Source organism: Macaca fascicularis, chromosome 19 (assembly GCF_037993035.2).
Source record: "Macaca fascicularis isolate 582-1 chromosome 19, T2T-MFA8v1.1".
NCBI lineage: Eukaryota > Metazoa > Chordata > Mammalia > Primates > Cercopithecidae > Macaca > Macaca fascicularis.
In genome coordinates this window covers 10,827,832-10,855,753 of record NC_088393.1, presented here as the reverse complement: position 1 = coordinate 10,855,753, position 27,922 = coordinate 10,827,832, and the positions used below count along the sequence as shown (strand labels likewise).

The 27,922-nt window shown below is 55.7% G+C and overlaps 3 protein-coding genes and 1 long non-coding RNA gene across 6 annotated transcripts; 1 reads left to right on the top strand and 3 right to left on the bottom strand.

Moving 5' to 3' along the window:
- Window positions 1-1,272: 1,272 nt before the first annotated feature.
- ICAM5 (intercellular adhesion molecule 5) lies at window positions 1,273-8,078 on the bottom strand. 3 transcript variants are annotated; one of them, XM_074025826.1, is made up of 12 exons: window positions 7,941-8,078; window positions 7,452-7,536; window positions 6,726-6,995; window positions 6,237-6,557; window positions 5,718-6,005; window positions 5,165-5,419; window positions 4,778-5,026; window positions 4,082-4,327; window positions 3,707-3,985; window positions 3,386-3,625; window positions 2,420-2,686; window positions 1,273-1,709 (listed from the first exon to the last, which is right to left on the bottom strand). In XM_074025826.1, exons 4-12 carry the CDS (start codon window positions 6,532-6,534, stop codon window positions 1,432-1,434), a joined length of 2,400 nt encoding a protein of 799 aa, XP_073881927.1. In that variant the 5' UTR covers window positions 6,535-6,557; window positions 6,726-6,995; window positions 7,452-7,536; window positions 7,941-8,078; the 3' UTR covers window positions 1,273-1,431. The 3 variants fall into 3 exon arrangements, with proteins under 3 accessions (XP_073881927.1, XP_073881926.1, XP_045235877.2); XM_074025825.1 differs by having other exon boundaries at window positions 6,726-7,589; XM_045379942.3 differs by lacking the exon at window positions 7,452-7,536.
- Window positions 6,717-12,242, top strand: LOC135968467 (uncharacterized). Its single transcript, XR_010583298.2, has 2 exons — window positions 6,717-9,096; window positions 10,190-12,242. It is a non-coding gene; the product is annotated as an uncharacterized lncRNA (long non-coding RNA).
- On the bottom strand, window positions 9,534-11,074 carry ICAM4 (intercellular adhesion molecule 4 (Landsteiner-Wiener blood group)). The gene is made up of 3 exons (XM_065535377.1): window positions 10,649-11,074; window positions 10,216-10,518; window positions 9,534-10,069 (listed from the first exon to the last, which is right to left on the bottom strand). Exons 1-3 carry the CDS (start codon window positions 11,040-11,042, stop codon window positions 9,951-9,953), a joined length of 816 nt encoding a protein of 271 aa, XP_065391449.1. The 5' UTR covers window positions 11,043-11,074; the 3' UTR covers window positions 9,534-9,950.
- Window positions 11,432-27,851, bottom strand: ICAM1 (intercellular adhesion molecule 1). Its single transcript, XM_005587934.4, has 7 exons — window positions 27,735-27,851; window positions 23,913-24,176; window positions 14,235-14,540; window positions 13,716-14,003; window positions 13,379-13,633; window positions 13,010-13,255; window positions 11,432-12,923 (listed from the first exon to the last, which is right to left on the bottom strand). The coding sequence occupies exons 1-7, from the start codon at window positions 27,799-27,801 to the stop codon at window positions 12,751-12,753; spliced, it is 1,599 nt and encodes a 532-aa protein (XP_005587991.3). The 5' UTR covers window positions 27,802-27,851; the 3' UTR covers window positions 11,432-12,750.
- Between the last annotated feature and the right edge of the window lie 71 nt (window positions 27,852-27,922).

Here is a 27,922-nt window from a genome sequence, read left to right as displayed (position 1 = left end):
GGTGCCACTACCGCCAGCTAATTTTTTTTTTTTTTTTTTGAGACAGAGTCTCCCCAGGTTGGAGTGCAGTGGTGCGATCTCAGCTCTCTGCAACCTCTGCCTCTGGGGTTAAAGCAATTCTCCTGCCTCAGCCTCCCAAGTAGCTGGGACTACAGGCATGTGCCACCACGCCCAGCTAATTTTTTGTATTTTTAGTAGAGACGGTGTTTCACCATGTTAGCCAGGATGGTCTCTATCTCCTGACCCCATGATCCGCCTGCCTCAGCCTCCCAAAGTGCTGGGATTACAGACGTGAGCCACTGTGCCTGGCCTTAATTTTTTGTATTTTTTTTTTTTTTTTGAGACGGAGTCTCCCTGTGTCTCCCAGGCTGGAGTGCAGTGGCGCGATCTCGGCTCACTGCAAGCTCCGCCCCCTGGGTTCACGCCATTCTCCCGCCTCAGCCTCCCAAGTAGCTGGGACTACAGGCGCCCGCTACCACGCCCGGCTAGTTTTTTGTATTTTTAGTAGAGACGGGGTTTCACCATGTTAGCCAGGATAGTCTCGATCTCCTGACCTTGTGATCCACCCGCCTCGGCCTCCCAAAGTGCTGGGATTACAGGCTTGAGCCACTGCGCCTGGCCTTAATTTTTTGTATTTTTAGGAGAGAACGGGTTTCACCCTGTTGGCCAGTGTGGTCTCGAACTCCTGACCTCAAGTGACCCACCTGCCTTAGCTTCCCAAAGTGCTGGGATTACAAGTGAGAGCCACCGTGCCCGGCCCTGTCTAATATATATATATATATTAGACACTGCACCTCGGTTCACTGCAACCTCTGCCTCTGGGGTTAAAGCGATTCTCCTGCCTCAGCCTCCCGAGTAGCTGGGATTACAGGCGTGTGCCACCACTCCCAGTTAATTTTTTGTATTTTCAGTAGGGATGGGGTTTCACCATATTGGCCAGGATGGTCTAGATCTCATGACCTCGTGATCTGCCTGCCTCAGCCTTCCAAAATCCTGGGATGACAGGCGTGAGCCACCGCGACCTGCCCTGTCCAATTTTTGAAAAAAAATATTATTTTGTAGAATGTCCCTATGTTGCCCAGGCTGGCCTGAAACTCTTGGGTGCAAAGGATCCTCCCACCTGGGCTTCCCACAAGTCCTGAGATTACAGGCCTGAGCCATCATCCCTGGCCCCCTCAAAAATCGCTTTTGGAATGAATAACCCGGGAGGTCACGATTGGTACCCTGGGCTTGTTCCACCTTGCAGAAACAGAGGCGGAGACCGGGAGTTCCTTTATAAAAACTTTATTGGGGGAATGGGTAGAAAATGGGGGTGACACCCTTGGAGTTGAAATACATAAATAAATGAATAAGTAAATAAATAAAGCAATAAATAAGCCCCCGTGTGCGTCTGGGGGGCATCCCCCGGCCCGCGGGGAGAGGGGATCCGGCTCACGCCGAGGTCAGCTGAATGGCGAAGACCTCGCCCTCCGCCGGCGACTCGGCCGCGCCCCCCGCCGCCTCGGGTCCGCCCTCCGCGCCCGCCGCCCCGCCAGCGCCGCCGCCTGCGCCGTTGAGACACACGGCCTCGCCCGAGCTCTCGGCCTCCTGCACGTTGTACTCGCCCTTCTTGCAGGCGGTGGACTGCACGTAGAAGGCCAGGCCGGCCCCCGCGGCCAGCAGCGCCGCGCCCCCCGCCGCGCCTCCCACGGCGACCCACAGCCACGGACCTGCGGGGTGGAGACCCTCGCGGAGGGTGGCCAAGCTCCGGGGGGCTTCCCCCACCGTCCCCCGCCCCCTCACAGGTACGAGGTCAGTCCTCATGCCCCGGGGAGCTCACTGGCTGGCCTTGGGAGAAGGGAGAGACCCCACGCAGGAAGGCCACTCCCAGTGCCAGGGCGACCCAAGACTCAATTTACATCGCACTTCAGCCCATGGTGACATAAAATGGTGACCACACTTAGCCCCCTAGCGACAAGTCAACTCTCCCCATCCCGCAGAAAACGAGGATTGGCAGGACCAGGTCAGGTTCTCCCCACCCCAGAGAGAATCCAGCCTCAGGAGCTTCAGGAAGTGAGAGAAGGCGATCTTGACCCTTCCCTCCATCATCCAATGACTTTGGTCCCTCCCCAATCTTCCCCACAGTGGAAGGTGAATTGGGTCAAGTATCCACCACGCAGAATCCACTCCAAGTTTTTAAGTCCTTTCCTGCAGTACTGACAGCCCTGGAGGGTCCCTCCCCTTGAATTCAGTCCCCCCGCCACCTCCATCTCCCACCCTCCAAAGTGTGATCATCAGCTCCAACCTTGACTTCTACTCTGTCCCACTTATGTCTCATCTACCTGGACTGAGAGGGAGGCAGGCGGGGTCGGCCGCCTCAGTTCCCAGGTCACGCCCCCTCGCAGATACCTCGCCTCGCCCCTCCCCAGCTGCCACTTACCTGCTACGCGCACCGTGATGCGCCGCGCGTGGCGCCCGTGCGCGTTGGTGGCTGCGCACTCGTACTCGCCGCCGTGGCTTCCCATGGCGCCTGCCACGCTCAGTGTGCTGTTGTTGCTCGACAGGCCGATGTTGAGGGCACCCGGAGGCGCGCGCCAGCTGATCTGGGCTGGAGGCCAGGCCTCCGCGCGGCAGGTCAAGGTGAAGTTTCCGCCTGGGCGCACGCCTCCAGGGGGCGAGGCAGCAAGTTCGGCCACCACCGGCCGGTCTGAAGGGCACAGAAGGTGAAGTGGGGCTTAGCGCCGGCCCAGCCACTGATCAAATGCCCTGCTCCGGCCCACCACGATCGATGTGAGACCACCGCGCCTCTGATGGGCACAAAAGGATCCTGCCTCCTATCAGAGCCTCCTTCCCCGACAATCAGGCTGCTGTTGGGGCTAAAATTCCTCGCCCTTCTTCACTGAAAGGAAGGAGGTGAAGCCCAGGCCAGTGTTCTAATCCAGGATTGAGGAGGGCCGTGCTCCTATTCCCTAGAATTTTCTTTTGTTTTTTTTCTAAGAAAGAGTCTCACTCTGTCTCCCAAGCTGGAGTACAGTGGAGGGATCTCGGCTCCCTGCAACCTCTGCCTCCCAGGCTCAAGCGATTCTCCTGCCTCAGTCTCCCAAGTAGCTGGGACTACAGGTGCCCGCCACCACGACTGGATTTTTGTAGAGAGGGGTTTTCGCCATGTTGGCCAGGCTGGTCTCCAACTCCTGGCCTCAAGTGATTCATCCGCCTCAACCTTCCAAAGTGTTGGGATTACAGGCCTGAGCCACCGCGCCTGGCTAGAATTTTCATTACCCCTGGTTTAGGCTGGAATTCCCTGTCCCCGAGAATGGGACTGGGAAAGGTGCCCTTGAATGCTCCCACCGCTGCGAGTCATTCTTCCGAGGCCGTGTCCCCTCCATCCAGTGCTGCCCCCACTCACATTCCACGCCCACGGTGACGGTCCGGGAGTCCGTGCCATGCGCATTGGTGGCCACACAGTGGTAAATGCCCGCGTCCTCTCGGGACACGCGCTGCTGCTCAGGCCACGGGGTGCCTTCCCGAGAGCAGAGCACTCCTGGGGAAGGGCGACCCCGGGCGGCGCAGGCCAGTGCCGAAGCCTCAGCCCCTTCCAGCCACGTCTGGTGACTTGGGCAAGTGGATTCATCCATCTCCGGTGGCGCTGCAAAGCAGCCATGGGGGATGTCAGGGAGTGCCGGACCGTGGGGCACCCCCGCTCCCCACCCGCCTGGGCCTCGCTCACACTCCGCGCTCACGACGACTGTTTTGGCCACGGAGCCGTGGCGGTTGGTGGCGTTGCAGATGTAGATACCGGGTGCCAGGACTCTAGGGATTCTGGGAGCTCTGGGACTAGGGTCTGGGGGTGCCAGCGGCAGCAGCACCCCCTCAGTGGCGCCCCCGGAGCCCACGCACTTCACGCTTGGCTGTGGCTTCCCATCGACCTCACAGGGAAACAGGTGCCCAGATCCTTCAACCCATGTCCAATTGCTGGGGCAGCTCGGCTCCTCAAACCTGGGGCCATCTGGGAAACAGGATTGCAGGGGCTCACACGCGGGCCAGGAAGTCCAGCCGGGGTTGTCCCACAGATCCTGCCTCATTCCGCGGTGCCCCTACTCACATTCCACCGTGATAGCCACATTTTTGGCCGCAGAGCCCCGAGGGTTGGTGGCTTCGCAGCGGTAAGTGCCTGCATGCTCCCGGGTCACACGCAACAGCCCCTCGATGACTGCCGCGAGCTCTCCAGAGCGCATGCAGATCACATCAGGAGGCGGTACCCCGTGCGCCACACAACTCAGCGAGGCTTCTGTTCCCTCCAGCCAAGTAATGCGTTCTGGGCAGCCCACACTGTCCAGCGCTGGTGCGTCTGGAGGAGGGAGCGTATTGTTGGCTTTGGGGTTTGGGGCAAGTCTGACGTCCCTAGATCTTCCTTGGCCTTTCAAGGTTTCCACTAAGGGTTGTTCCTGCACAACCCTTGGACGCCAATCCAAGGGGGTGTCACGCTAGTCGATCCATGCACTCTGTCTGGGAGCTCCCTGAGCCACCAGGGGCACCTTTTTCGGTCTAAAAATTTTAACATTCTGGACCTCCCGCCTTTCCAAGACTCCGCCCACATACCACGCCCTGGGCTAGGGACACGCCCACCCGGTCTCTTCCATCCTCCAAGATCTTTCCCAACCCCACTAACCAGCCTCTTCCCTTTCCCCAAACCCCACCCAAAGGGACACCTCATACCCTACTCCTACTCTTCCCTGGAAGCTGGCCACCCCCCAGATCCTGAACCAGATAGAGATGCAACCTGCGCACCCCCACTCACACTCCACCGTCAGCGTCACGTCCTTGACCGCCTCGCCCTGATCATTGGCCGCCTTGCAGCGGTAAGTGCCTGAGAGCGCCCGAGTGATCGGACCTAGCAGGCCCAGAGCCAGCACGGCCCCGCCGTCGGAGCGCGCACAGTGCACTGAGGGTTCTGGGTTCCCGCGGGCCTCGCAGCGCAGCGTCTGCTCTGGGCCCTCGGGCCACGTCCAGCTCCTGGGGCAGTCCGAATCGTCCAGCCGGGGGGCGTCTGCGGGCAGGGCGTGGGGTTACAGAGGCTTAGACGTGGACCGTGAGAAATGGCCCCGCCTCCACGACATGGCCAGGGAGCAGGCGGGTCCTTGGAAATTACCAGGAGGTGTGGGGCGAGGGGTTATCACCAACTCACATAGGACTCGAAGCTCTGCGCTCCTGTTCTTGATCAGGGTCTCCCCGTCCACGTCTAGGGTGGCGTCGCAGAAGAAGTTGCGCCTGTCGTCGTTCTCGGTGGCATTTAGCTGAAGTTGGGCGGGCTGCCCCGGGACCGCGGCTGGAACTCCCTCCAGTGTGACCAGGGCTTGGGCCACGGCTGTGCAGGTTACTGTCACCATCTGCCCCTCGGAGACGCTGGGTTCGCTCAGGGTCAGGAGTGGTGCCGGGAAGCCTGGGGGCGGAGCATTTAGTCGGAGTATACTGACCACGTCCCTCCCGCCGATCAAGGCCCGCCTCTTATCTGCCTGAATCCTGGGGTGCTGATATGGAACTAGGGTACCGCGCCCCGCCTCTCAGGCTGTACAGGCTCCTCTACCCCAATGATTACGTCTCCGCCCCCACCTGCCCCGCCCCCTCGGGACACTCGGGTATCGCCTGTTCTGGTACTGAGGTCCCACCCACTCTTCGCCCCGCCTTCGCGTTCCTCTGGTCCCACCTCCGAGCCGCGGAGACCCCGCCTCCCTCCTTACTGTAGATGGTCACGTTCTCCCGGGTCTCCCGATCTTCGCCCCCCAGGGTGACGTTGCAGACCAGCTGCCTGGCACCCTCCTGCTCTGCACTAGCTGTGGCTGTGGCAGTGGCCACGAGTGCGTCCCCGTCGAGGGTGACATCAGGACTCAGATTCTGGTCCCCCAGTGCGAGGTAGACCCTGGCCTCTGAGGCTGGAAACAGTCCGTCCAGAGCGCAGCTCACCGGCCTTTCCGAGCCAACTTCCAAGAGCCGGGGAGCAGTGAGGCGCGGGGGATCCGGAGACAGGGCTAGGGGTCGAAGAACCAAGTTTGAACGAACTGTGTTCCGAGCGCTCAATATGTCCTAAACACTTGACATGCACTATCTTATCGTATTATCATCCTCAAGGCACGGAGGGGGCAACAGCTCAGTCGGTGAGGGTTGAAGTCACTACCAGCATTCAGATGTATCTGCCTCTAAACCTCCTAAACACCCACCCGACCCCACTTGGTCCCCATCTCCTCCCCACACCCACTCACAGAAGGTTCGGAGCTCTCTGGGGGCCGAGCTGTTTTCAAACAGTCCCAGGCCGTGAGGCCGCAGGTCCAGCTCCGCGCGACACGAGAAATTGGCCCCATGGTCCTCCCTCCGAGCCAGTACCGTGGCTGTGAGCACCGCGCCCCGCGCTCGGGGTGGTTCGCCAGCGAAACTGCGGCGGATCAGTTCCTGGGCGCCCCGCAGCAGGGTCAGAGTGAGGCTCGCACGGGGCCCGGCGCCGGGAACCCTACAGCTCAGGGTGAAGTTCTCGCCCACCGGCTGCCAGGGAGGCAGCGGCATCAGCTCTACGCGATCTGGTCGCTCTGCAAGAGGGAAGAGTCCTCCGCTCTTGGAATGCCGGAACTTCGAACCCAGGGGAGGGGGTGGGATACAGAAGGTGGGGCCTGAAGGGGAGGACCCTGGGACCCAGGGGGCGGGGCCTGGGAGGGAGGGAAAGTAGTGGAGTACGCGCGTGGCCACCCAGAACTCACGGAAAGTGCGAATGAGCCCACGCGCCTGTAGTGTGCGCCGCGCGCAGCGGAAGAAGCAGACGGGCTGGGTCTCCGGCTCGCGAATGTCCACCAGCTGCCGCGCCAACCAACGCAAACCCCTCTGGGTCCCGTTTCGGCGCAGCGAGGTCTCCAGGCCACCGCGCTCCGGCCGAGGGCAGTTGGTGCTGCAATTCAGCCACAGCGAGCCCCCGCGCTCCACGAACGCCACGCGGGGCTGCAGGTCCGCCCAGAAGGGCTCCTGCGAGACCGCTGCCCAGGGAAACGCGGGCTCAGCCTGGGGAGCCAACTCCCTGACATCTTAGCGCCCCTATGTCGAGTCAAGGATTCTCGGAGGGCGGGGAGAAGGAGGAGAGGCTGCAGCCGGGGAAAGAACCCAGGCGTCCCGCGTCCTGCCCAGGCCTCCGGTTTAAAGGCGCGCTCCCAGAGTCTAAACCTCGAGGGTGTCTCTGGGACGTGGTAGCAGAGAGCCCTGGCCTCCAAAGCACCGATGGAGCGGCGGGAAAGCATGGGGGAGGGGGTAGAGGAGAGGAAAGGTGGGGTCTCCGATGAACGCAGCAAGGCTCAGAGAAGGGGACCCCGGGTGGGGGATGGGAGATGAACAGATTCTCAGGGTCCTGGCAGAATGCCGGGATACGAGGAGAGTGCGTTTGCGGCAAGGGCAAAGGAGAGACGAGGCTGGGTCAAGGATCAGGAAGGACCCTACACCTGGTGAAGAACACGGAGCCGGGACGCAGGGCTGGGCTCATGGAAGGAACCGCGGGAACAGCTGAGGGACCCGGTTGCCAGGGCTCTGGGTGGAGCGGGAACAGCGCCTCTGAGTCACGGTAGTTGGAGAGATGGAGTCTTCGCGGACCGCGAGTGGGGAAGATGCCAGTTCGTGGACCATGGTGCACAGCAGAGCGTGAGAAGGTACCCGGGGAGGGGACAGGAGAGACACTGGGTCTCCAGGGCGAAGGGTTGGGTGCGGAAGAACACCTAGGATCTCGAAGCGGGTAGGGGCGATCGAGGAGTCGGGAAGCTGGGACTCGGGTGTGTGTTGGGGAGGAGGGGGAAGGGGAGAAGACTCAGGCTCCAGGTGGGGGCAGAGGCGTGGGAGCGAGGCGAGGGCGGAGCTGGGAGGGACAGGAGGCCGTTTCCCAGGTCCAGGGACTCCGCCCCCGCCCTGTCCACCCCAAGCCAGAGCGGGACTCTTACCTGAGAGGCCGAAGAGCCCCAGGCCCAGAGCAGCCCAGAGGCCGAGTAGCGCCCGGCGCAGCCCTGGCGAAGGCCCTGGCATCGCCGCGGCGGGGAAAGCACAGGAGGCGAGGGGAGCGCGAGCCGAGGAGCTGGGCTAGAGGACGGCTCCGCGCGGCGCGGCGGGTGGGGTATGGGGGAGGCAGAGTTGCGCTCGGGGATTGGTTTAACGTTGGTAACTTGGTTTCCAAGGAGGGGGCGGCGGCAGAGGCGGTGGTGGGGCGGGAGGCGAGCTTGCGCTAAGCTCCTGGCCTTAGTGAAGGCGAGCTGGCAGGAGCGAGCGACCCCCGGGGTCTACGTGGAGGCCGGCATGATGGCCCGGAGCCTTCTGGGGGCGACCACGCTCTCCCGCGTCATCCCCGGCCGCGACTCTGGGATCGGGGGATGCTGGGTTGCCCTTTCCAAACCGCTACCCCAGCCCTGGCTGAGATGCCATGATAATGAGTTGGACTCCGAGCTCCGCCCCCACATGTAGCTCCTCCCACCAGCCCCCCTTAGGGGACTAAGAGAGATTTGGGAGGCACTACATAGGGAAAGGACAGTTCTAGGGGAGGGTGTGGGGATGCCTCTCTCACCGATCCTTTTCCTTTTGACCCCGCGGAGCCACACCCCTAAGCCCCCCTCCAGGTCAGCCCCGGCACGCGACGGAGGGGGCGGGACGAAAGTACCAGCGAGCCGAGGACACGTGTGCGTGCGCGCAGCGTTCGCGGGCGTCTAAATTAGAATCCGCTCGGCTCCGGATCTGTATTTACCCAGGGTGCAGCGGGCACGTGTCTACTCAGCGTGTGTGAGCTCGAGCCACCCTGGAGCGCCCCTGAGTCCGCCTTCTGCTCGGTGGGCGGGGGCCCTGGACCTCCATGCAAGAACGAGGGACCAAAGGTGACGCTTTTGACTCCGCGTCCGGGCCCCAAGCTTTGACACCCCCCAACTCCATGTGCTCATCTGGCCGGGTGACTACCAGGACATCTTCAGAATTCGAGTTTGTGATATTCCATGTAGACATCTGATCACCCCTTCCCGGCTGCCACTACATGGATACGTCTTCTGCGTATCCATGTCCCTCAATATGTCCACGGGACCCTCCCCTCCCCACCATTCGTGGTCTCACCCCAGCATGGTAAGTTATTTTGGAGATGAATTCTCGCTCCACAGTTGTTTGGCCTCCAGGAAAGCACAGGGTCTGAAGGTGGGGCTAGGATAGGAAACTTAACATCCAATCAGAGCTGCCGCGTGGTGGCGGCGGCGCCAATCAGGAAAGCCATACCATGAACCGCACCCTGCCCCTGCCTGTGGCCCTCCCGGGCCCCGCGCTGATCCCACTCGATGATGCCAGCAGAAGGAGAGGTTTCTGTGACACCTGCTGGGGATACACAAAGTCTGGGGCTTTGGGACCCCAGGTGGGCCCTGAGTGAGGAAACCTCAGGTGCCCTCAGGGAGACAAGGAACTTGGAGAAAGTGATCGCAAAAAAAAAAAAAAAAAAAAAAAAAAAAAAAAAAAAAAGGTTCCTCCGAAGAATGGCAGTAATGTGGACCCCTAGGTCACAGGACAGAGGCTGGTTAAGGAAGTCTTTATTGATTCTGGAGGGTCCCCCCGCCAATATTTATTTTTATTTTTATTTTATTTTTGGAGATAGGGTCTTGCTCTGTACCCCAGGCTGGAGTGCAGTGGCACCATCAAGGCTCACTGCAACCTCGACTTTCAGGGCTCAAGCGATCCTCCCAACTTAGCCTCCCGGGTAGCTGGGACCACAGGTGCGGGCCGCCACACCCGGCTAATTTTTGTATTTTTTGCATAGACGGGGTCTCACTATGTTGTCCAGGCTGGTCTCGAACTCCTGGGCTCAAGCGATTCTCCTGCCTCAGCCTCCCAAAGTGCTGGGATTGCAGGCGTCAGCCACCATGTCTGGCCGATTCCCCAAATGGTTCCATATTCCTCTTTTGTCTTGCTCAGCCGGCATAGAACATCCCCCTTTACGCCTGGGATTTCATAGGTAGGCACTTGCACAGGTACACAGAGCCCACAGCGAGGAGGATTCCCACAAGGGCAGCGATGGAAACGGAGGCCAAAGCTGTGGGTGCGGGGCTCCAAGCTGGGAGCAGGAGGCGAGAATTAGGAACGGAACACAGGGAGGTCTGTCGACCTGCGTGGAGCTCACGCTTGGTCTGTGCGCCCTCTCGGGGTCATAACTCTCTCTGCCCCTTCCTCCTAGTCCCCAGGGTTACAGGGGTGCCTCACCAAGCATCAGTGTAACGGGTGCCGAGCTGTTGCGGACCACCAGGCCTTCGAGATTGAGGCGCGTGTGGCAGATCAGGGGCTGCCAGAAGTCGCGGGGTCTAGCAGGAAACTCGTAGGTCAAGGTCACGTTGGCCAGATCCTGGTGGGTGTAGCGCTCCAGGCTTTCGGAATAGATGACCCGGCCGCCAAGCCTCAGGGTCACCACCAAGTAGCCCACCGGGAACACGTGCGTCACGTGGCAGCGCAAAGTGTATTGCCTGCCCTTTAAGACCGGAGGCTCCAAAATCACGCTGTGGGGCGGTTCTAAGGCAAGGGGGAGCCTCTGCGTGAGGGCCGCGGGCGCTCCCTAAAGAGCCGACTGTCAACTACCCTCCCCCCACCTCTTCCAGCCCCCTCCCCTCACCCCAGCCGGGACCGAGCCCCTGTCCCTCACTGTAGGCGGTGATCCTGGTGGTGGCCCAGCGTGTTTTTCCTGCGCAGGTGACGAGGCAGTGCGCCTGGGAGCTCCAGGCCCTCACGTCGAGCAGCTGGTAATACACCCAACCCGGCCCTCTGAGCCTCTTGCCCTGCCGCAGCCGAGTGCGAAGGCTGGAATTCTGCGGCTGGGGACAGCTGTTGCTGCAATTGAGCCACACTGACCTCCCCGGCGGCACAGCCACAAACTCCGGGCTCATGCGCACCCAGAAGGGCACTGAGGTCCCCGAGGGCGCGAGAGGGCTACCCTTGGGGCCTTGCGCCCGCTTAATCCGGCGTCCCAGCGCACACCCAACTCCCGGGTAGGCGGCCGCCAAAAAAAGCAGCAGCGACAGGGGGAACAGCGACCCCATGGCAAAAAGCCCGGACTAAGGGGCCCGGTGCCAGAGAGCCAGGGCCGGCTCTAGAGATAAGGAGGCCCGCAGCCCCGCCTCCTCGACTCCACCCTAGAGAGAGAGGGGAGGCCCCAACGGAGGGCCGGGAAGTCCTGCAAAAATTCCCCTCCCCCGGTCAAGAATGAGATTCCAGGCCTCATTGAAAACCAAATTTTTTTCTGGAGAGGAGTCTTTAGTTTTCACTAGAGACCAGAAGGTCATAGAAAGTCCCAGATTTGGACCAGAACCTCAGGGTATGGCCATCAACCCACAATGTTTTCTTGGGAGAGGAAGTGGGAGGATCTGGCTGTGGCTGCTTGGAAAGGACTCCAGCTGGATATGACACCTCCCCTCAACTCACACAAGGCTGAGGCAGATGAGAAAGCTTTATTAACACAAAGGAAGTCTGGGCAATGTTGCAAGACCCTGTCTCTTAAAAAAAAAAAAAATCAAATTTGCCTTGTGTGGTGGTGTAAGCCTATGGTCCCAGCTACTCAGGAGGCTGAGATGGGAGGATCACTTGAGCCCAGGAGGTCAAGGCTGCAGTGAACCATGATTGCACCACTGCACTCCAGCCTGGGTGACAGGGAGACCTTGTCTACACACACATACACACACACGCATGAGGCTTCCAAAGCTGGGAGGGAGTCCTCCAATACCTTGGCCCCCTTCCCCACTGCTTGCAGGACCCTGATCACTGCAGGAAACTGGAGCTGCAGAGTGCAAGCTCCCAGTGAAATGCAAACAGGACAAGAGGACAAGGCATAGGTTGGGCATAGTCCCTCGGCACTCATGTCCAGGAATGACCACTGAATGTCATTGTGAACACTGGCAGAAATGTATGTGGGTGGGGAGGTGGCTAACAAAGGTGTCAGTTTTGGGGGGAAGGGAGGAATAAGGCCTCACTGGGTAATCCCTGAACCTGTAACCACTATTAGTCTATACAGTGCTTTTGTGCGGATAGAAAAATCACTCCTTCTGGGGAAAGGCAGGTTGGCCAATGAGAAGTCCCAGCCCCATTTGATCTTTTCACCAGGCACCCTCCTGCAGTGTACAACCTGTACAACTGTACCTGGTGACCTTGAATGTGATTAGGACTGGGAGCTCCGTGAGGCCAGAGACCTATGTTCATTTAGCCTACATAAAAGACACTCAATAAATAGCTGGTAAAATCACAAATGAATAAATACATATCATCAAGGGTTGGGGTCAGTAGACAGCAGTGCCCAAGCTGGCATCCATCAGGAAGCGTGGGCCTTTGTGTTTTGATGCTACACATGTCTGTGGAGGGCCACTTCTTCCGTAAGTCTGTGGGGTCTCAGCATACCCAGCAGGCAGCAAGTTTCAGCATTTCCCGGCTGTATGTCCTCATGGTGGGGGTATGTCTCCCCCACCACTTCCCCTCTCGTCAGGCTAGACTTTGACATCCATCAATCAGGTCTTGAGTCTTGCTCCTTCCTCTTGGCTTAGTCATGTGACTACAGATCAGATGCGTGGCCTAGTGTTTTAGGTGCAGGTACCATGGCCCCAAATGCTGTCTGCATCTGACTGAGGACAATGCCCTGTCCTCTGGCATCCCAGGGCCAGTGGGTGTAGCTGCATGGCATACGTCTTCTACTCTGTTCAGTGTGGCACCACTGCCACCGATATGGGAGGGCCGAGGAAGAGGCCCTGTCCTGGGATATGTTCAGGGAGGCGTGGCTTGCGTGTTTGGTTTCATGGGGGTGCCGTTTTGAGCCTGTTGTAGTCTGTATTTCCTGATCTTCCGCTGGCGGTTGTAGAGGTACGTGGCGACGCCTGCAGTACCCAGGATGACTGCGGCTGCTACCACAGGGATGATGACCACCTCATACCGGGGGGCTGTGGGGAGGATACAATGGGGGGTGAGGATTGCATCGGGTTCATGGCCCCTTCCCCCACCCAGCTGTGCACGCCGGCTCACTCACAGAGCACATTCACGGTCACCTCACGGGTGACCTCCCCTCGAGTGCTCCTGGCCTGACAGAGGTAGGTGCCCTCAAGATCCCGAGTGACAGTCACTGATTGCCCAATGGGCAGTGGGAAAGTGCCATCCTTTAGACACTTGAGCTGGGGCAAGGGGTTCCCCCAAGCCTGGCACATTGGAGTCTGCTGGGAATTTTCTGGCCACGTCCAGTTTCCCGGACAATCCTTCTCGTCCAGTCGGGGTCCATCTGGAAAAACACAACAAGATGCCATGTAGGTGGGTAGGGGCAGGACTTGGAGGGCAAGACCTGATGGGACTTCAGGGATTGGGCTTTGGGGGATAGGGGTCATTGACCAGAAGCCCCACTCACACAGGACACGGAGCTCCCGGGTCTGGTTCTTGTGTACAAGCTGGCCGGCTACCTCCAGGGTTGCAGAGCAGGAGAAGCTGCGCCCGTTGTCCTCCGGGGTGGCTTTCAGCAGGAACTGGGCCCTCGGGCCCGGTGGCTGGGCTGGAACCCCATTCAGCATCACCTTGGCTCTAGGGTGGGCCTCACACTCCACTATCACCTCGGTCCCTTCTGAGACCTCTGGCTTGGTCAGATTCACGTTGGGTGCCGGAAAGCCTGGGATGAGCACACAGTGAGCCCCGTCCCGGATTCAGGTCACACCCCCGAGAAGCCCCGCTCCACCCCTGCCTCTTCTTACTGTAGATGGTCACTGTCTGCCGTGTCTCCTGGGTCTGGTTCCCCAGCATTACTCCACACAACAGCTGCTGGGTGCCCTCCTTCTCTGCGGTCACCTTGACTGAGGCCTTGGCCGAGAGGGAGTTGTTGCCATAGGTGATTGTGGGGTTCAAGTTCTGGTCCCCCAGTGCCAGGGAGACCTGAGCCTCTGAGACTGGGAACAGCCCGTCCAGGGAACAGACCACGGTCCCCTGAGTGTCCACCTCTAGGACCTGGGGGCTGACAAGTTGTGGGGGAGTCGCTGGCAGGTCTAGGGAGAGAAGGAAGGTGTGAGCAGTTGGGGATGGACATCCTGAAACCCTTCTCTGGGGCATTTCATTCCCCCTCCTGCGAGATCCTCCTCCAGGGTGACTCAGCAGCCTAGAACACACGCATCCCTTAGCCGGGGCCACACCCGTCTCAAAAGATCCTGCAACCACAGGCACCCCATTGCAGGATACCCCACCTCCACCCTCTCCCTGCTGGCTTCTTCAATCCTCACCAAAGGTTTGGAGCTGGTGAGGAGCTGAGGTGTTCTCAAACAGCTTCAGCACATAGGGCCGCAGGTCCAGTTCAGTGCGGCACGAGAAATTGGCTCCGTGGTCATCTCTGCCCACGGGCACCGTGGTCGTGACCTCGGCGGGCTCCCCCACCGCTGACTGCCGGCTCAGCTCCTTCTCCCCACGGAGCAGCATCACAGTGAGGTTGGCCCGGGGTGCCCCACCCTCCACCTGGCAGCGTAGGGTAAGGTTCTTGCCCACCGGCTGCCAAGGGGGAAGGGGTGCCAGTTCCACCCGTTCTGGAGTCCCTGCAGGAAAACAGAGGTGGGCGTGTCTGGTGAACTGGACCTTGCTGCCTGCCTAACAGACAAACCGCACCTGCCTGGGAGCCCCACCTCTTCGGTATCTCCCCCAAACACTCCCAGACACCTAAGCAGATAGGAATGTCAAGTGAAAGCTGGTAAGAGGGACCCGAGTGTTTGTGAAGGAGATCAAAAATTCCTTATTCATGACAGCAGCATCTTAGAGTGAAAAGTGGAAAAGAACTTCAAAGTCAATTGCTAGGTGTCTGGTCAAATAAATTCAGCAGCCCAATGCACTAGACTGGGCAAACAGTAGCTTGATCTCGACTCACTGCAACCTCCGCCTCTGGGGTTCAGGCAATTCTCCTGCTTCAGCCTCCTGAGTAGCTCAGATTACAGGCACATATCACCATACCTGGTTAATTTTTGTATTTTTATTCTTAACCAATTAATTAATTTTTTAAACTGAGTCTCCTTCTGTCGCCCAGGCTGGAGGGCGATAGTGCAATCTTGGCTCACTGCAACCTCTGCCTCCTGGGTTCAAGCGATTCTCCTGCCTCAGCCTCCTGAGTAGCTGGTATTACAGGCATGCGCCACCACACCCAGCTAATTTTTGTATTTTTAGTAGAAACGCGGTTTCAGCATGTTGCCCAGGCTGGTCTCCAATTCCTGACCTCAAATGATCTGCCCACACTGGCCTCCCAAAGTGCTGGGATTACAGGTGAGAGCAAATACACCTGGCCTAGACATTCTTTAAAACAAAACAAAACAAAACAAAAAACCTGTTAGCCAGGTGTGATGGCTCAGGCCGTAATCCTAGCACTTTGTGAGGCCAAGGCAAGAGGCTCACTTGAGGCCAGGAGTTCAAGACAAGCCTGGGCAACATAGGGAGACCCCCATCTCAAAGAAAAATAAAAAATAAACAGGTTGGCAGGGTGCGGTGGCTCATGCCTTTAATCCCAGAATTTTGGGAGGCCAAGGCAGGTGGATCATGAGGCCAGGAGTTCGAGACCAGACTGACCAACATAGCGAAACCCCATCTCTACTAAAAATACACAAATTAGCCGGGCATGGTGGTACATGCCTGTAGTCTCAGCTACTCGGGAGGCTGAGGCAGAAGAATCGCTTGAACCTGGGAGGTGGAGGTTGCAGTGAGCTGAGATTGTGCCACTGCACTCCAGCCTAGGTGACAGAGCGAGACTCCATCTCAAAATAAATGAATGAATGAATGGTTAACTGGGTGTGGTGGTACAAACCTGTAGTCCCTGCTACTTGGGAGGCTGAGGCAGGAAGCTCACTTGAGCCCAGGAGTTTAAGGCTACAGTGGGCTTTGATCATGCCACTATACTTTAGCCTGGGAAAGAAATACCCCATTTCGGCCGGGCGCAGTGGCTCAAGCCTGTAATCCCAGCACTTTGGGAGGCCGAGACGGGCGGATCACAAGGTCAGGAGATCAAGACCATCCTGGCTAACCCCGTGAAACCCCGTCTCTACTAAAAAATACAAAATCTAGCCGAGCGAGGTGATGGGCGCCTGTAGTCCCAGCTACTCGGGAGGCTGAGGCAGGAGAATGGCGTGAACCTGGGAGGCGGAGCTTGCAGTGAGCTGAGATCCGGCCACTGCACTCCAGCCTGGGTGACAGAGCAAGACTCTGTCTCAAAAAAAAAAAAAAAAAAAAAAGAAATACCCCATTTCTATTAAAAAAAAAAAAAAAAAAGGCCGGGCGCGGTGGCTCAAGCCTGTAATCCCAGCACTTTGGGAGGCCGAGACGGGTGGATCACGAGGTCAGGAGATCGAGACCATCCTGGCTAACACAGTGAAACCCCATCTCTACTAAAAAATACAAAAAACTAGCCGGGCGAGGTGGTGGGCGCCTGTAGTCCCAGCTACTCAGGAGGCTGAGGCAGGAGAATGGCGTAAACCCGGAGGTGGAGCTTGCAGTGAGCTGAGATCCGGCCACTGCACCCCAGCCTGGGCGACAGAGCAAGACTCCGTCTCAAAAAAAAAAAAAAAAAAAAAAAAAAAGTCATGAATGACAGAGCCTAACAACAAAAAGGCTGTGCGTGGTGGCTCATGCCTATAATCTCAACACTTTGGGAGACTGAGGCAGGCAATCACCTGAGGTCAGGAGTTCGAGACCAGTCTGGCCAACATGGTGAAACCCCGTCTCTACTAAAAATACAAAAATTTGCCAGGTGTGGTGTTATGTGCCTGTAATTCCAGCTACCTGGGAGGCTGAGGTGAAAGGATCACTTGAGCCCAGGAGGCAGAGATTGCAGTGAACCAAGATCATGCCACTGCACTCTAGACTGGGTGACACAGTGAGATTCTCTTTCAGAGAAAAAAAAAAAAAAAAAGCATCAGGACCCGGGGGTCCTGCATTTGATATCCAGTCTTGCTTCTTTGCTGTGGGTAAGTGACTTTGTCTCTCTGAACCTCAGTTTCCTTAACTGTAAAATAGGGTTATTAGAGGTGGGAGTATTATGAATTCACTTAAGAGGTAGACAGAGTCGCCGTATATAAGCAGGAGGTTTCATTTTTAGAGTGATGGAAATATTTTAAAATTAGATTATAGTCATGGTTGTTTGTACAAAAGTCATTGAATTGTATGCTTAAAAGCGATTAATTTTATGGTATTCTAAATCATATCTCAAGAAAGCAAGGCTGGAGCATGGTGGCTCACACCTGTAATCTCAGTACTTTGGGAGGCCAAGGCGGGATCTTTTGAGGCCAGGAGTTCAAGGCTAGCTTGGGCAACATTGCGAGACCTCATTTCTCAAAAAAAAATAAAAAATAAAAAACAAGCTGTGCTTCAGCCAGGCGCAGTGGCTCGTGCCTGTAATCCCAGCACTTTGGGAGGCCGGAGTGGATGGATCACCTGAAGTCAGGAGTTTAAGACCAGCCTGGCCAGGCCAGGCGTGGTGGCTCACACCTGTAATCCCAACTCTTTGGGAGGCCAAGGCGGGTGGATCACGAGGTCAGGAGATCAAGACCATCCTGGCTAACACGGTGAAACCCCTTCTCTACTAAAAATACAAAAAATTAGCTGGGCGTGGTGGTGGGCGCCTGTAGTCCCAGCTACTTGGGAGGCTGAGACAGGAGAATGGTGTGAAGCTGAGAGGCGGAGCTTGCAGTGAGCTGAGATCACGCCACTGTACTCCAGCCTGGGCGACAGGGGGAGACTCCGTCTCAAAAAAAAAAAAAGGCCACACAGTGGCTCATGCCTGTAATCCCAACACTTTGGGAGGCCGAGGTGGGTGGATCACCTGAGGTCGGGAGTTCGAGACCAGCCTGACCAAAATGGAGAAGCACCATCTCTACTAAAACCACAAAGTTAGCCTTGCGTGGTGGCGCATGCCTGTAATCCCAGCTACTCAGGAGGCTGAGGCAGGAGAATTGCTTGAACCTGGGGGGCAGAGGTTGTGGTGAGCCAAGATCGTGCCATTGCACTCCAGCCTGGGCAACAAGAGTGAAACTCCGTCTCAAAACAAACACCAAAAAAAAAAACAAAAAAAAACAAGCTGGGCTTTCTGGCGGCCCACACCTGTAGTCCCAGCTACTCAGGAGGCTAAGGGTGGGAGGAGAATTTCTTGAACCTGGGAGTTGGAGGCTGCAGTCAGCTATGATTGTACCACTGCACTCCAGCCTGGGTGACAAAGTGAGACCCTGTGTCTAAAAATAAAACAGAAAGCTGTTAAGCTGTTAAAAAATATATATATATATATGGTCAAGAAAACTCTGACTTCCAGCTCTTCTTTCTTTTTTTTTTTTTTTTTTTTTTTTGAGACAGAGTCTGGCTCTGTTGCCCAGGCTGGAGTGCAGTGGCCAGATCTCAGCTCACTGCAAGCCCCGCCTCCCGGGTTCACGCCATTCTCCTGCCTCAGCCTCCCGAGTAGCTGGGAGTACAGGCGCCCGCCACCTCATCCGGCTAATTTTTTTTTTTGTATTTTAGTAGAGACGGGGTTTCACCGTGTTAGCCAGGATGGTCTCGATCTCCTGACCTCGTGATCCGCCCGTCTCGGCCTCCCAAAGTGCTGGGATTACAGGCTTGAGCCACTGCGCCCGGCCTTCCAGCTCTTCTTTCTTACCACCTCCTACAGACTCTTAGAGAACTTGAGGTACCCTCAAACCTCAGCCCCTAGAGGAAACCCAGCTCAGCTGCCTGGTGCAGAGGGAAGGGAGTGTCTCCTGCTCTCACCTCTCCTGACTCTGACCTTCAGTCCTTTACCAAATCCTGGTCACTGAAGTATTCAAATACTTGTCTGTCCTTCCCTTCTTGGATACGGTCACTGCCCACAACATGGGCCACGTGGACAAGGACCATAGCCAACTGCTGTTTGGCTTCCGGTAAATCCAGCCTTCAGCTATCTAATCCCTGGCCTGCTCACAAACCCTCCAAGACTCCCTATCACCCCGAGAAGGGAAGTCCCAGCTCCTCCACCTGGCATTCAAGGCACTGCCAACCTCACCCCTCCTCCCATCAATCAACTTTTTTTTTTTAGGGGTAGGGTCTCTCTCTGTCATCCGGGCTGGAATGCAGTGGTGCAATCACAGCTGACTGTAACCTCACATTCCTGGGCTTGACCAGGCTCAGTGGCTCATACCTGTAATCCCAGCACTTTGGGAAGCCGAGGCAGGAGGATCACTTGAGGTCAGGTGTTCAAGGCTAGCCTGGCTAACATGGTAAAACCCTATCTCTACTAAAAATACAAAAAAATTAGCTGGGCATGATGGTGGGCACCTGTAATCCCAGCAACTTGGGAGGCTGAGGCAGGAGAATCGGTTGAACCCAGGAGGCGGAGGCTGCAGTGAGCCAAGATGGCACCATTACACTCCAGCCTGGGCCACAGAGAGAGAATCCATCTCAAAAAAACAAAAACAAAAAAATACCTGGGCTCAAATGATCCTCTCACTTGAGCCTCCAGAATAGTTAAGAGTCCAAGCATATGCCACTGTACCCTGCCAATTTTTTTTTTTTTTTTTTTTTTGAGATGGAGTCTCGCTCTGTCGCCCAGGCAGGAGTGCAGTGGCCGGATCTCAGCTCACTGCAAGCTCCGCCTCCCGGGTTCGGGCCATTCTCCTGTCTCAGCCTCCTGAGTAGCTGGGACTACAGGCGCCCGCCACCTCGCCCGGCTAGTTTTTTTTGTATTTTTTAGTAGAGACGGGGTTTCACCGTGTTAGCCAGGATGGTCTCTATCTCCTGACCTAGTGATCCGCCCGTCTCGGCCTCCCAAAGTGCTGGGATTACAGGCTTGAGCCACCGCGCCCGGCCCCCTGCCAATTTTTTTATTTTTTCTTAGAGACAGGGTGTCACTATGTTGCCCAGGCTGGTCTCGAACTCCTGGGCTCAATCAATCCTCTTGCTTTGGCCTCCCAAAGCGCTGAGATTACAGGTGTGAGCCACTGCACCTGGCCCACACTAACCTACCTCCTCCTCCTCCTGCCCCCATCAAGATTCCTCCCTGCTCCAAACTTTTGCCGAGGCTATTCCCCCTCCCCAGAATGCCTGTCTTTATGAACTCCTACACATCCTTCAAAGCCCAGCTAGTGGTCACCTCCTCTAGGAATTACACCTCTAACCTTTTTGGAGAAGATTGAGCCATCCAGGGAGGCTTCTTTATGTTTACACCAGGGGTGGTGCAAGACTAAGCTACAGTCTCTCTCAGGTAACACCCTCCCACACACCTTTTACTCCTTTGCTACCTGTGCCAGCCATCTGCTCCATTTCACAGAGGTAAAAACTCAGGCAAAGTGGGGCACTGACAGTCATAGAGGGAGAAATGTGGCAGAGCCGGGTCTCAAACCTGGAATTCTACACTCTCAGCTATCAGGCAGAGGCAGGAGCGGTGGCTCAAGACTGTAATCCCAGCATTTGGGAGGCTGAGGCAGGTGGATCGCCAGAGATCTGGAATTAGAGACTAGTCTGGTCAACTTGGTGAAACCCTGTCTCTACTAAAAATACAAAAATTAGCCAGGCATGGTGGCGGGTGCCTGTAGTCCCAGCTACTAGAGAGGATGAGGCAGGAGAATTGCTTGAACTTGGGAGATGGAGGTTGCAGTGATCCAGCCTGGGCAACATAGCAAGACTCTGTCTCAAATAAAAACAAAAACAAAAAAACAACCTATCAGAGATGCAGAAAAGACCTTCAAAGAGGTTTCCCTGGGGGTTTCAGAAGCTGCTTGGAATGTTCAGGGACTTCCCTCACCTGGGAAGGTCAGCATCTGCTCACCCACCCTCCAAATCAGGAGCAAAGCTGATCATTTACCCAGAGGCTTCCTTGTCCTGACACAATGATAGGAGAATGTCCTTTGTCCCTCACCGTGTCATTTTACCCATCAGAGGAGGTCTCACCTGATTGCAAAGTAAACACAGAAGCCATGTCCCCCACACTGTTAAAGGCCTTGCTAGGACTAGAACCCAAGGCTAATCCCAAAGCCACTTGGCCAGTTTTTATTTATTTATTTATTTATTTATTTATTTATTTATTGAGACGGAGTCTCGCTCTGTCGCCCAGGCTGGAGTGCAGTGGCGCGATCTCGGCTCACTGCAAGCTCCGCCTCCCGGGTTCACGCCATTCTCCTGCCTCAGCCTCCCGAGTAGCTGGGACTACAGGCGCCCACAACTGCGCCCGGCTAATTTTTTTGTATTTTTAGTAGAGACGGGGTTTCACCGTGGTCTCGATCTCCTGACCTTGTGATCCGCCCGCCTCGGCCTCCCAAAGTGCTGGGATTACAGGTGTGAGCCACCGCGCCCGGCCCAGTTTTTATTTTTTAGAGACAGGGTCTCTCTCAGTCACCCAGGCTGGAGTGCAGTGGTGTCATCACGGCTCACTGCAGCCTGGACATCCCGGGCTCAGGCGATCCTCCCACCTCAGCCTCCTGAGTATCTGGGACTACAAGTATGCCACCCACGCTTGGCTAGGTTTTTTATTTTTTGTAGCTATGGGGTCTTGCTGTGTTGCCCAGGCTGGTGTCCAACTCCTGGCCTCTAAGCAATCCTCCTACTTCGGCCTCCTAAATCGCTGGGATTATAGGCATATAGAGCCACTGTGCCTGGCCTGCCCAGTGCTCTTCTGTTTTTTCTTCTTTGATTTTGTTTTGTTTTCATTTGAATTCCTTATTTTGGCCTTGGTAACTAATTCTCACCATTCAAAGTCCCCAAAGTAGGAAGAACGCAAAGAGAATTCTCAGCTGAGCGCAGTGGCTAACGCCTGTAATCCCAGCCTTTGGGAGGCCGAGGCGGGCAGATCACAAGGTCAGGAGATCGAGACCAGCCTGGCCAAGATGATGAAACCCTGTCTCTACTAAAAATACAAAAATTAGCCGGGCATGGTGGTGGGCGCCTGTAATTCTAGCTACTTGGGGGGCTGAGGCAGAAGAATCGCTTGAACCCAGGAGGGAGAGGTTGCAGTGAGCCGAGATCATGTCATTGCACTCCAGGCTGGGGACACTGCAAGATTCTGTCTCAAAAAGACAACAACAACAAAAAAGAATTCTCGGTCGGGCGCAGTGGCTCACGTTGTAATCCCAGCACTTTGGGAGGCCGAGGCGGGCGGATCACCTGAGGTTGGGGTTTGAGACCAGCCTGACCAACATGGAGAAACCCTGTCTCTACTAAAAATACAAAATTTGCCAGGCGTGGTGGCGGGTGCCTATAATCCCAGCTACTCGGGAGGCTGAGGCAGGAGAATCACTTAAACTCGGGAGGCGGGGGTTGCAGTGAGCAGAGATCATGCCATTGCACTCCAGCCTGGGCAACAAGAGTGAAACTCTGTCTCAAAAAAAAAAAAAAAAAAAGAATTCTCCACACCCAAACCCTCTCCCACAGCCTCGCAGCCTGTCTTCTCATAGCCAACTAATATTGTCATTTCTCCCACTTCCTTTTAGGACTATTTTATACATAAATACAGCCTCCCCGAAACTGCCCCTCTGCCACTCCCTAATGTGAGGGTGGCATGCCATTCATATTCAACATACCTTCTTTCGTTTCTTTTCTTTTCTTTTTTTTTTTTTTTGAGACGGAGTTTCACTCTTCTTGCCCAAGCTGGAGTGCAATGGCGTAATCTCGGCTCACCGCAACCTCTGCCTCCCAGGTTCAAGAGATTCTCCTGCCTCAGTCTCCCAAGTAGCTGGGATTACAAGTATGTGCCACCATGCCTGGCTAATTTTTTTTTGTATTTTTAGTAGAGACGGGGTTTCTCCATGTTGGTCAGGCTGGTCTCGAACTACTGACCTCAGGTGATCCGCCCATCTCAGCCTCCCAGAGTGCTGGGATTACAGGCATGAGCCACTGCGCCCAGCCACCTTCTTTCATTTTGACTTTACAATACACCCCAGAGCTTATTCTTTTTCAGTTCACAGGAACTTCCTGATTCTTCTACACGGTCGCATGCTATTCTGTGGTATGGCCAAGCCACGCTTTCTCTCTCTAGCCTTTCCCATTTGCCCTTTGTACAAAGTGGCAGTGAATAGTGCCATAACTCCCACCACTTCCCTTGTAGGTAGGGACACCTATAGACCTCTTTCCAGGACTGGGTTTTTTTTTTTTTTTTTTTTTTGCTGTTTTTTTGTTTTTGTTTTTGAGACAGGGTCTCATTCTGTCTTCCATGCTGGAGTGCAGTGGCATGATCATAGCTCACTGCAGCCTCCATCTCCCTGGGCTCAGGTGATCCTCACACCTCAGCCTCATGAGTACCTGGGATTACAGACTTATGCCACCATGCCTAGCTAATTTTTTTTTTTTTTTTTTTTTTTGAGACACAGTCTCACTCTGTCACCCAGGCTGGCTAGAGTGCAGTGGCATGATCTCAGCTCACTGCAACCTCGGCCTCCTGGGTTCAAGTGATTCTCCTGCTTCAGCCTCCCAGGGATGGACTATAGGCACACTCCACCATGCCTGGCTAATTTTTTTGTTTTTTTGTTTTTTTTTTTTTGAGACGGAGTCTCGCTCTGTCGTCCAGGCTGGAGTGCAGTGGCCGGATCTTGGCTCACTGCAAGCTCCGCCTCCCAGGTTCACGCCATTCTCCTGCCTCAGCCTCCTGAGTAGCTGGGACTATAGGCGCCCGCCACTTTGCCCGGCTAGTTTTTTTGTATTTTTGTTTTGTAGAGATGGGGTTTCACCGTGTTAGCCAGGATGGTCTCGATCTCCTGATCTCGTGATCCGCCCGCCTCGGCCTCCCAAATTGCTGGGATTACAGGCATGAGCCACCGTGCCTGGCCTAAAGGGACTTTCTAAGGATGTCCCCACCTGCCCTTCAAGGAGCCCCTCCTTGACCCTACCAGCAAGTAACAAAGATTCTCCCAGGCCACTGCAGGTGCCCCTCTACGTCTCTCCCACTCCAGTCTGCCTAGTCCAGCCCTCCGGGCTCAGTTACTCACAGTACACGGTGAGGAGGGTTTTAGCTGATGACTGCCCATCAGGGCAGTTTGAATAGCACATTGGTTGACTATCTTCCTGCACATTGCTCAGTTCATACATCTTCCAGTTGTTTCCACCCGGGAGTATCTCCTTTTTAGGCAACGGAGTCTCCATGCCCAACGAGATGGGCTGGTCACAGGAGGCACTGCAATTCACTTTCACGGAGCCTCCCCGGGGCAGGATGACTTCTGGGGGGAACACAGATGTCTGGGCATTGCCAGGTCCTAGAAGAAACGCGGGAAGAGGTGACAGGCATTACAAATCAGGTTCATCAATGGGAATGTGCGCCCAGCCTGCGCCGGGTGCTGGAGGCACAGCCTCAACAAGACAATACTTTGCCTTCGATGTGGAAGTTAAAGAGAAAAATTCATGAGCAGGCCAGGCGCGGTGGCTCACGCCTGTAATCCCAGCACTTTGGGAGCCAAGGCGGGCAGATCACTTGAGGTCAGGAATTTGAGATCAGCCTGGCCAACATGGCGAAACCTCGTCTCCACTAAAAATACAAAAATTAGCCGGTCATGGTGGGATGTGCCTGTAGTCCCAGCTATTTGGGAGGCTGAGGCACCAGAATCACTTGAACCCGGGAGGCGGAGGTTACAGTGAGCCAAGATTGTGCCACTGTACTCCAGACTGAGCAACAGAACGAGGCTCTGTCTCAAAAAAAAAAAAAAAAAAAATTATGAGCAAACAAGATAATTAATAACTGATGTTAATATGAGCTTTGACAAAAACAAAACAGGGTGATAGAATAGACAGTGCCTTGGTGACAGGGTAATATTTCAGCAGAGATCGAAATGATGAGAAAGGGCTGGCTGTCCAGAGAAAAGGGAAGTAAGTTCCAGGCAAGTACAGAGGTCCTCGGGCAGGGTGGCTGGAGCTGAGTGAGCAAGGATGAAGAGCGGGAGATCAATTAAGGAAGATCCCATGGGCACTGAAGGCCATGCTAAAGATGTGTGCTGTTATTTATTATTATTATTATTTTTGAGATGGAGTCTCGCTTTGTCACTCAGACTGGAGTGCAGTGGCGCGATATCAGCTCACTGCAACCTCCGCCTCCCAGGTTCAAGTGATTCTCCTGCCTCAGCCTCCAGAGTATCTGGGACTAAGGCAAGCACCACCACACCCGGCTAATTTTTGTATTTTTAGTAGAGATGGGGTTTCGCCACGTTGGCCAGGCTGCTTTCAAACTCCTGACCTCAAGTGATCTGCCCACCTCAGCCTCCCAAAGTGCTGGGATTATAAGGTGTGAGACACCGTGCCCGGCCACATGTGTTCTTTATACTTAGGGCAATAGGGAGCCATGGGAGGATTTTAGCCATCGGTTTTTTTGTTTTTTTAACAGGTCTCCCTCTGTCACCCAGGCTGGAATACAGTGGTACAATCATAGCTCACTGTAACCTTGAACTCCTGGGCTCAAGTGATCCTCCCACCTCAGCCTCCCAAGTAGCTGGGACTACAGGACACCACCATACCTGGCTAATATTTGAAAAACATTTTTGTAGACATGGGGTCTCACTATGTTGCTAAGGCTGATCTCAAACTCTTCGCCTCAAGCGATTCTCCCACCTAAGCCTCCCAAAATGCCAGGATTACAGGTGTGAGTCACTGTGTCCAACCAGATTTTAACGTGAAGTTGGTGCCCTCCTCCCTCCCAAGAAGTAAGGTGGAGAGAGTCAGCCCTCCAGGAATCAGACTGGCTCCTCACTCCCTGAGACACGTAGCTTCCCCCTCTTTGGGCCTCAATTTCCCCATCTGTAAGGTGTGTGAGTATAGCCACCCTGTTCCTTGCTAATACAAGTAACTCAGCACAGGGCAGGTAGCAACTGGCTATCTCGCAGGTAAGGGCAGGTAAGAAAGGGGCTGCTGGGAGCGGTGGCTTACACCTGTAATCCCAGCACTTTGGGAGGCCGAGGCGGGCGGATCACGAGGTCAGGAGATCAAGGCCATCCTGGCTAACACCGTGAAACCCTGTCTTTGCTAAAAATACAAAAAAATTAGCCGGGCGTGGTGGCGGGCGCCTGTAGTCCCAGCTACTCCGGAGGCTGAGACAGGAGAATGGCGTGAACCCAGGAGGCAGAGCTTGCAGTGAGCCGAGATAGTGCCACTGCACTCCAGCCTGCGGGATGAGCAAGACTCCATCTCAAAATAAAAAAAAGAAAGAAAGAAAGAAAGAAGGGGCTTATAGGGTGGGCACTGTGGCTCATGCATGTAATTCCAGCACTTTGGGAGGCTGAGATGGGCAGATCACGAGGTCAGGAGATCAAGACCATCCTGGCTAACACAGTGATTAGCCGGGCGTGGTGGCACACGCCTGTAGTCCCAGCTACTCAGGGAGGCTGAGGCAGAAGAATCGCTTGAACCTGAGAGGTAGAGGTTGCAGTGAGCCCAGACCGTGCCACTGCGCTCCAGCCTAGGTGACAGAGTGAGACTCTGTCTCACAAAAAGGAAGGAAGGAAGGAAAGAAGGAAGGGAGGGAGGGAGGGAGGGATGGAGGGAGGGCAGGCGGCAGGGCAGGCCTATTTGGATTAGGTCCCTCAGATTCTGCTGCCTCCGAAGGTGGGAAAAAATGTCTGAGCCCAGCACTGCCCCACTTCAAAGATTCTTGTCTCGGATTTGTTCTATCTTGGATGGGGGTGTGAGAACATTGACTCCATATATTTTCCAAGGGAGATTCTGGGACCATTCCCATTTCATAAAGGGAAATGGTTACTCAGTTAGAAAGCAGTGTGATCTGGGTCTGAGTCTGGATCAGAACGCTTTGTTTTTTGAGACCAAATCTCTCTATGTCTCCCAGGCTGGAGTGCAGTGGCACCATCTCAGCTCACTGCAACCTCCGCCTCCTGGGTTTAAGGGATTTTCCTGCCTCAGCTTCCCGAGTAGCTGGGATCACGGGTGCCCACCGCCATGCCAGCTAATTTTTGTATTTTTAGTAGAGACGGGCTTTTGCCATGTTGGCCAGGCTGGTCTCCAACTCCTGACCTTAAGTGATTCACCCGTCTGGGCCTCCTAAAGTGTCAGGATTACAGGCATGAACCACCATGCTGGCCTGGATCTGAGGCTTTGTTGAGCTGTTAACCAAGCTGTCAATCTCTCACCTTCCTGGTTCCCCAAACTTACACCACCGGGAAAGATCCTCTGACCCCTTCCCTCTGTCCTAGCTAGGCTGGAGCTGGGGGAGGGTGTGCTGGCGCCTCCCACTTCTCAGCCTTGGGCCACGGATAAGTCAGCTCTGGAATTCCCCTGAGTAGAAGCAGCCCTGGACTTCCCCAGGGGCAGAGAGGATGAGGAACAGAATATACATCTTGAAGTGGGTGGGGGTCCCTTAAGCCTTGTTGGGTTGGCACACAGCCAAGTTCCCAAACCATCATGATTGAGTCCTGGGGCCAGGTGCTGTGCTGGGCCAAGATACCCTGCCAGGTGGCTGCTATGACGTTTCCCGTTTTACAGCTGAGAAACTGAAGTTTAAGAGACCCAATCTAGTCAAGCAAGGCGGTGGCCCACACAAGAGCCCAGGAGTTCAAGACCGGCCTGGGCAACAAAATGAGGTCTGCCCCTCCCTTCCATCTCCAACCGCCTTTTTCAAAGCTGCAATGTATAGCCCGAGGCCACACGTGGAGGTGATGCAGAGTCTGGATTCGAACCCACTGACTGTTGCCTTTCAATCGCTGTCTCTAGCCGCCTTCCCATAAACAGCTACCTAAGTATGCATGACCTGACCTGGGAACCGGTCCTCCCGGAGTTTTGCGGAGCTGGCCCGATGGCAATCCCCACCCCTGACTCACCTAGGAGCAGAGCCCCGAGCAGGACCATGAGTGTGGGCAGTGCGGGCTGGGGGCCGCTGGGAGCCATAGCGAGGCCAAGGTTGCAGCTCTGAGTAGCAGAGGAGCTCAGCGTCGAGTGGGACGCAGTGGGGCGCGAGGTCCTTTATAGAGCTAGCCACCTGGGGGCTAAGGGGCGGTGCTGCTTTCCC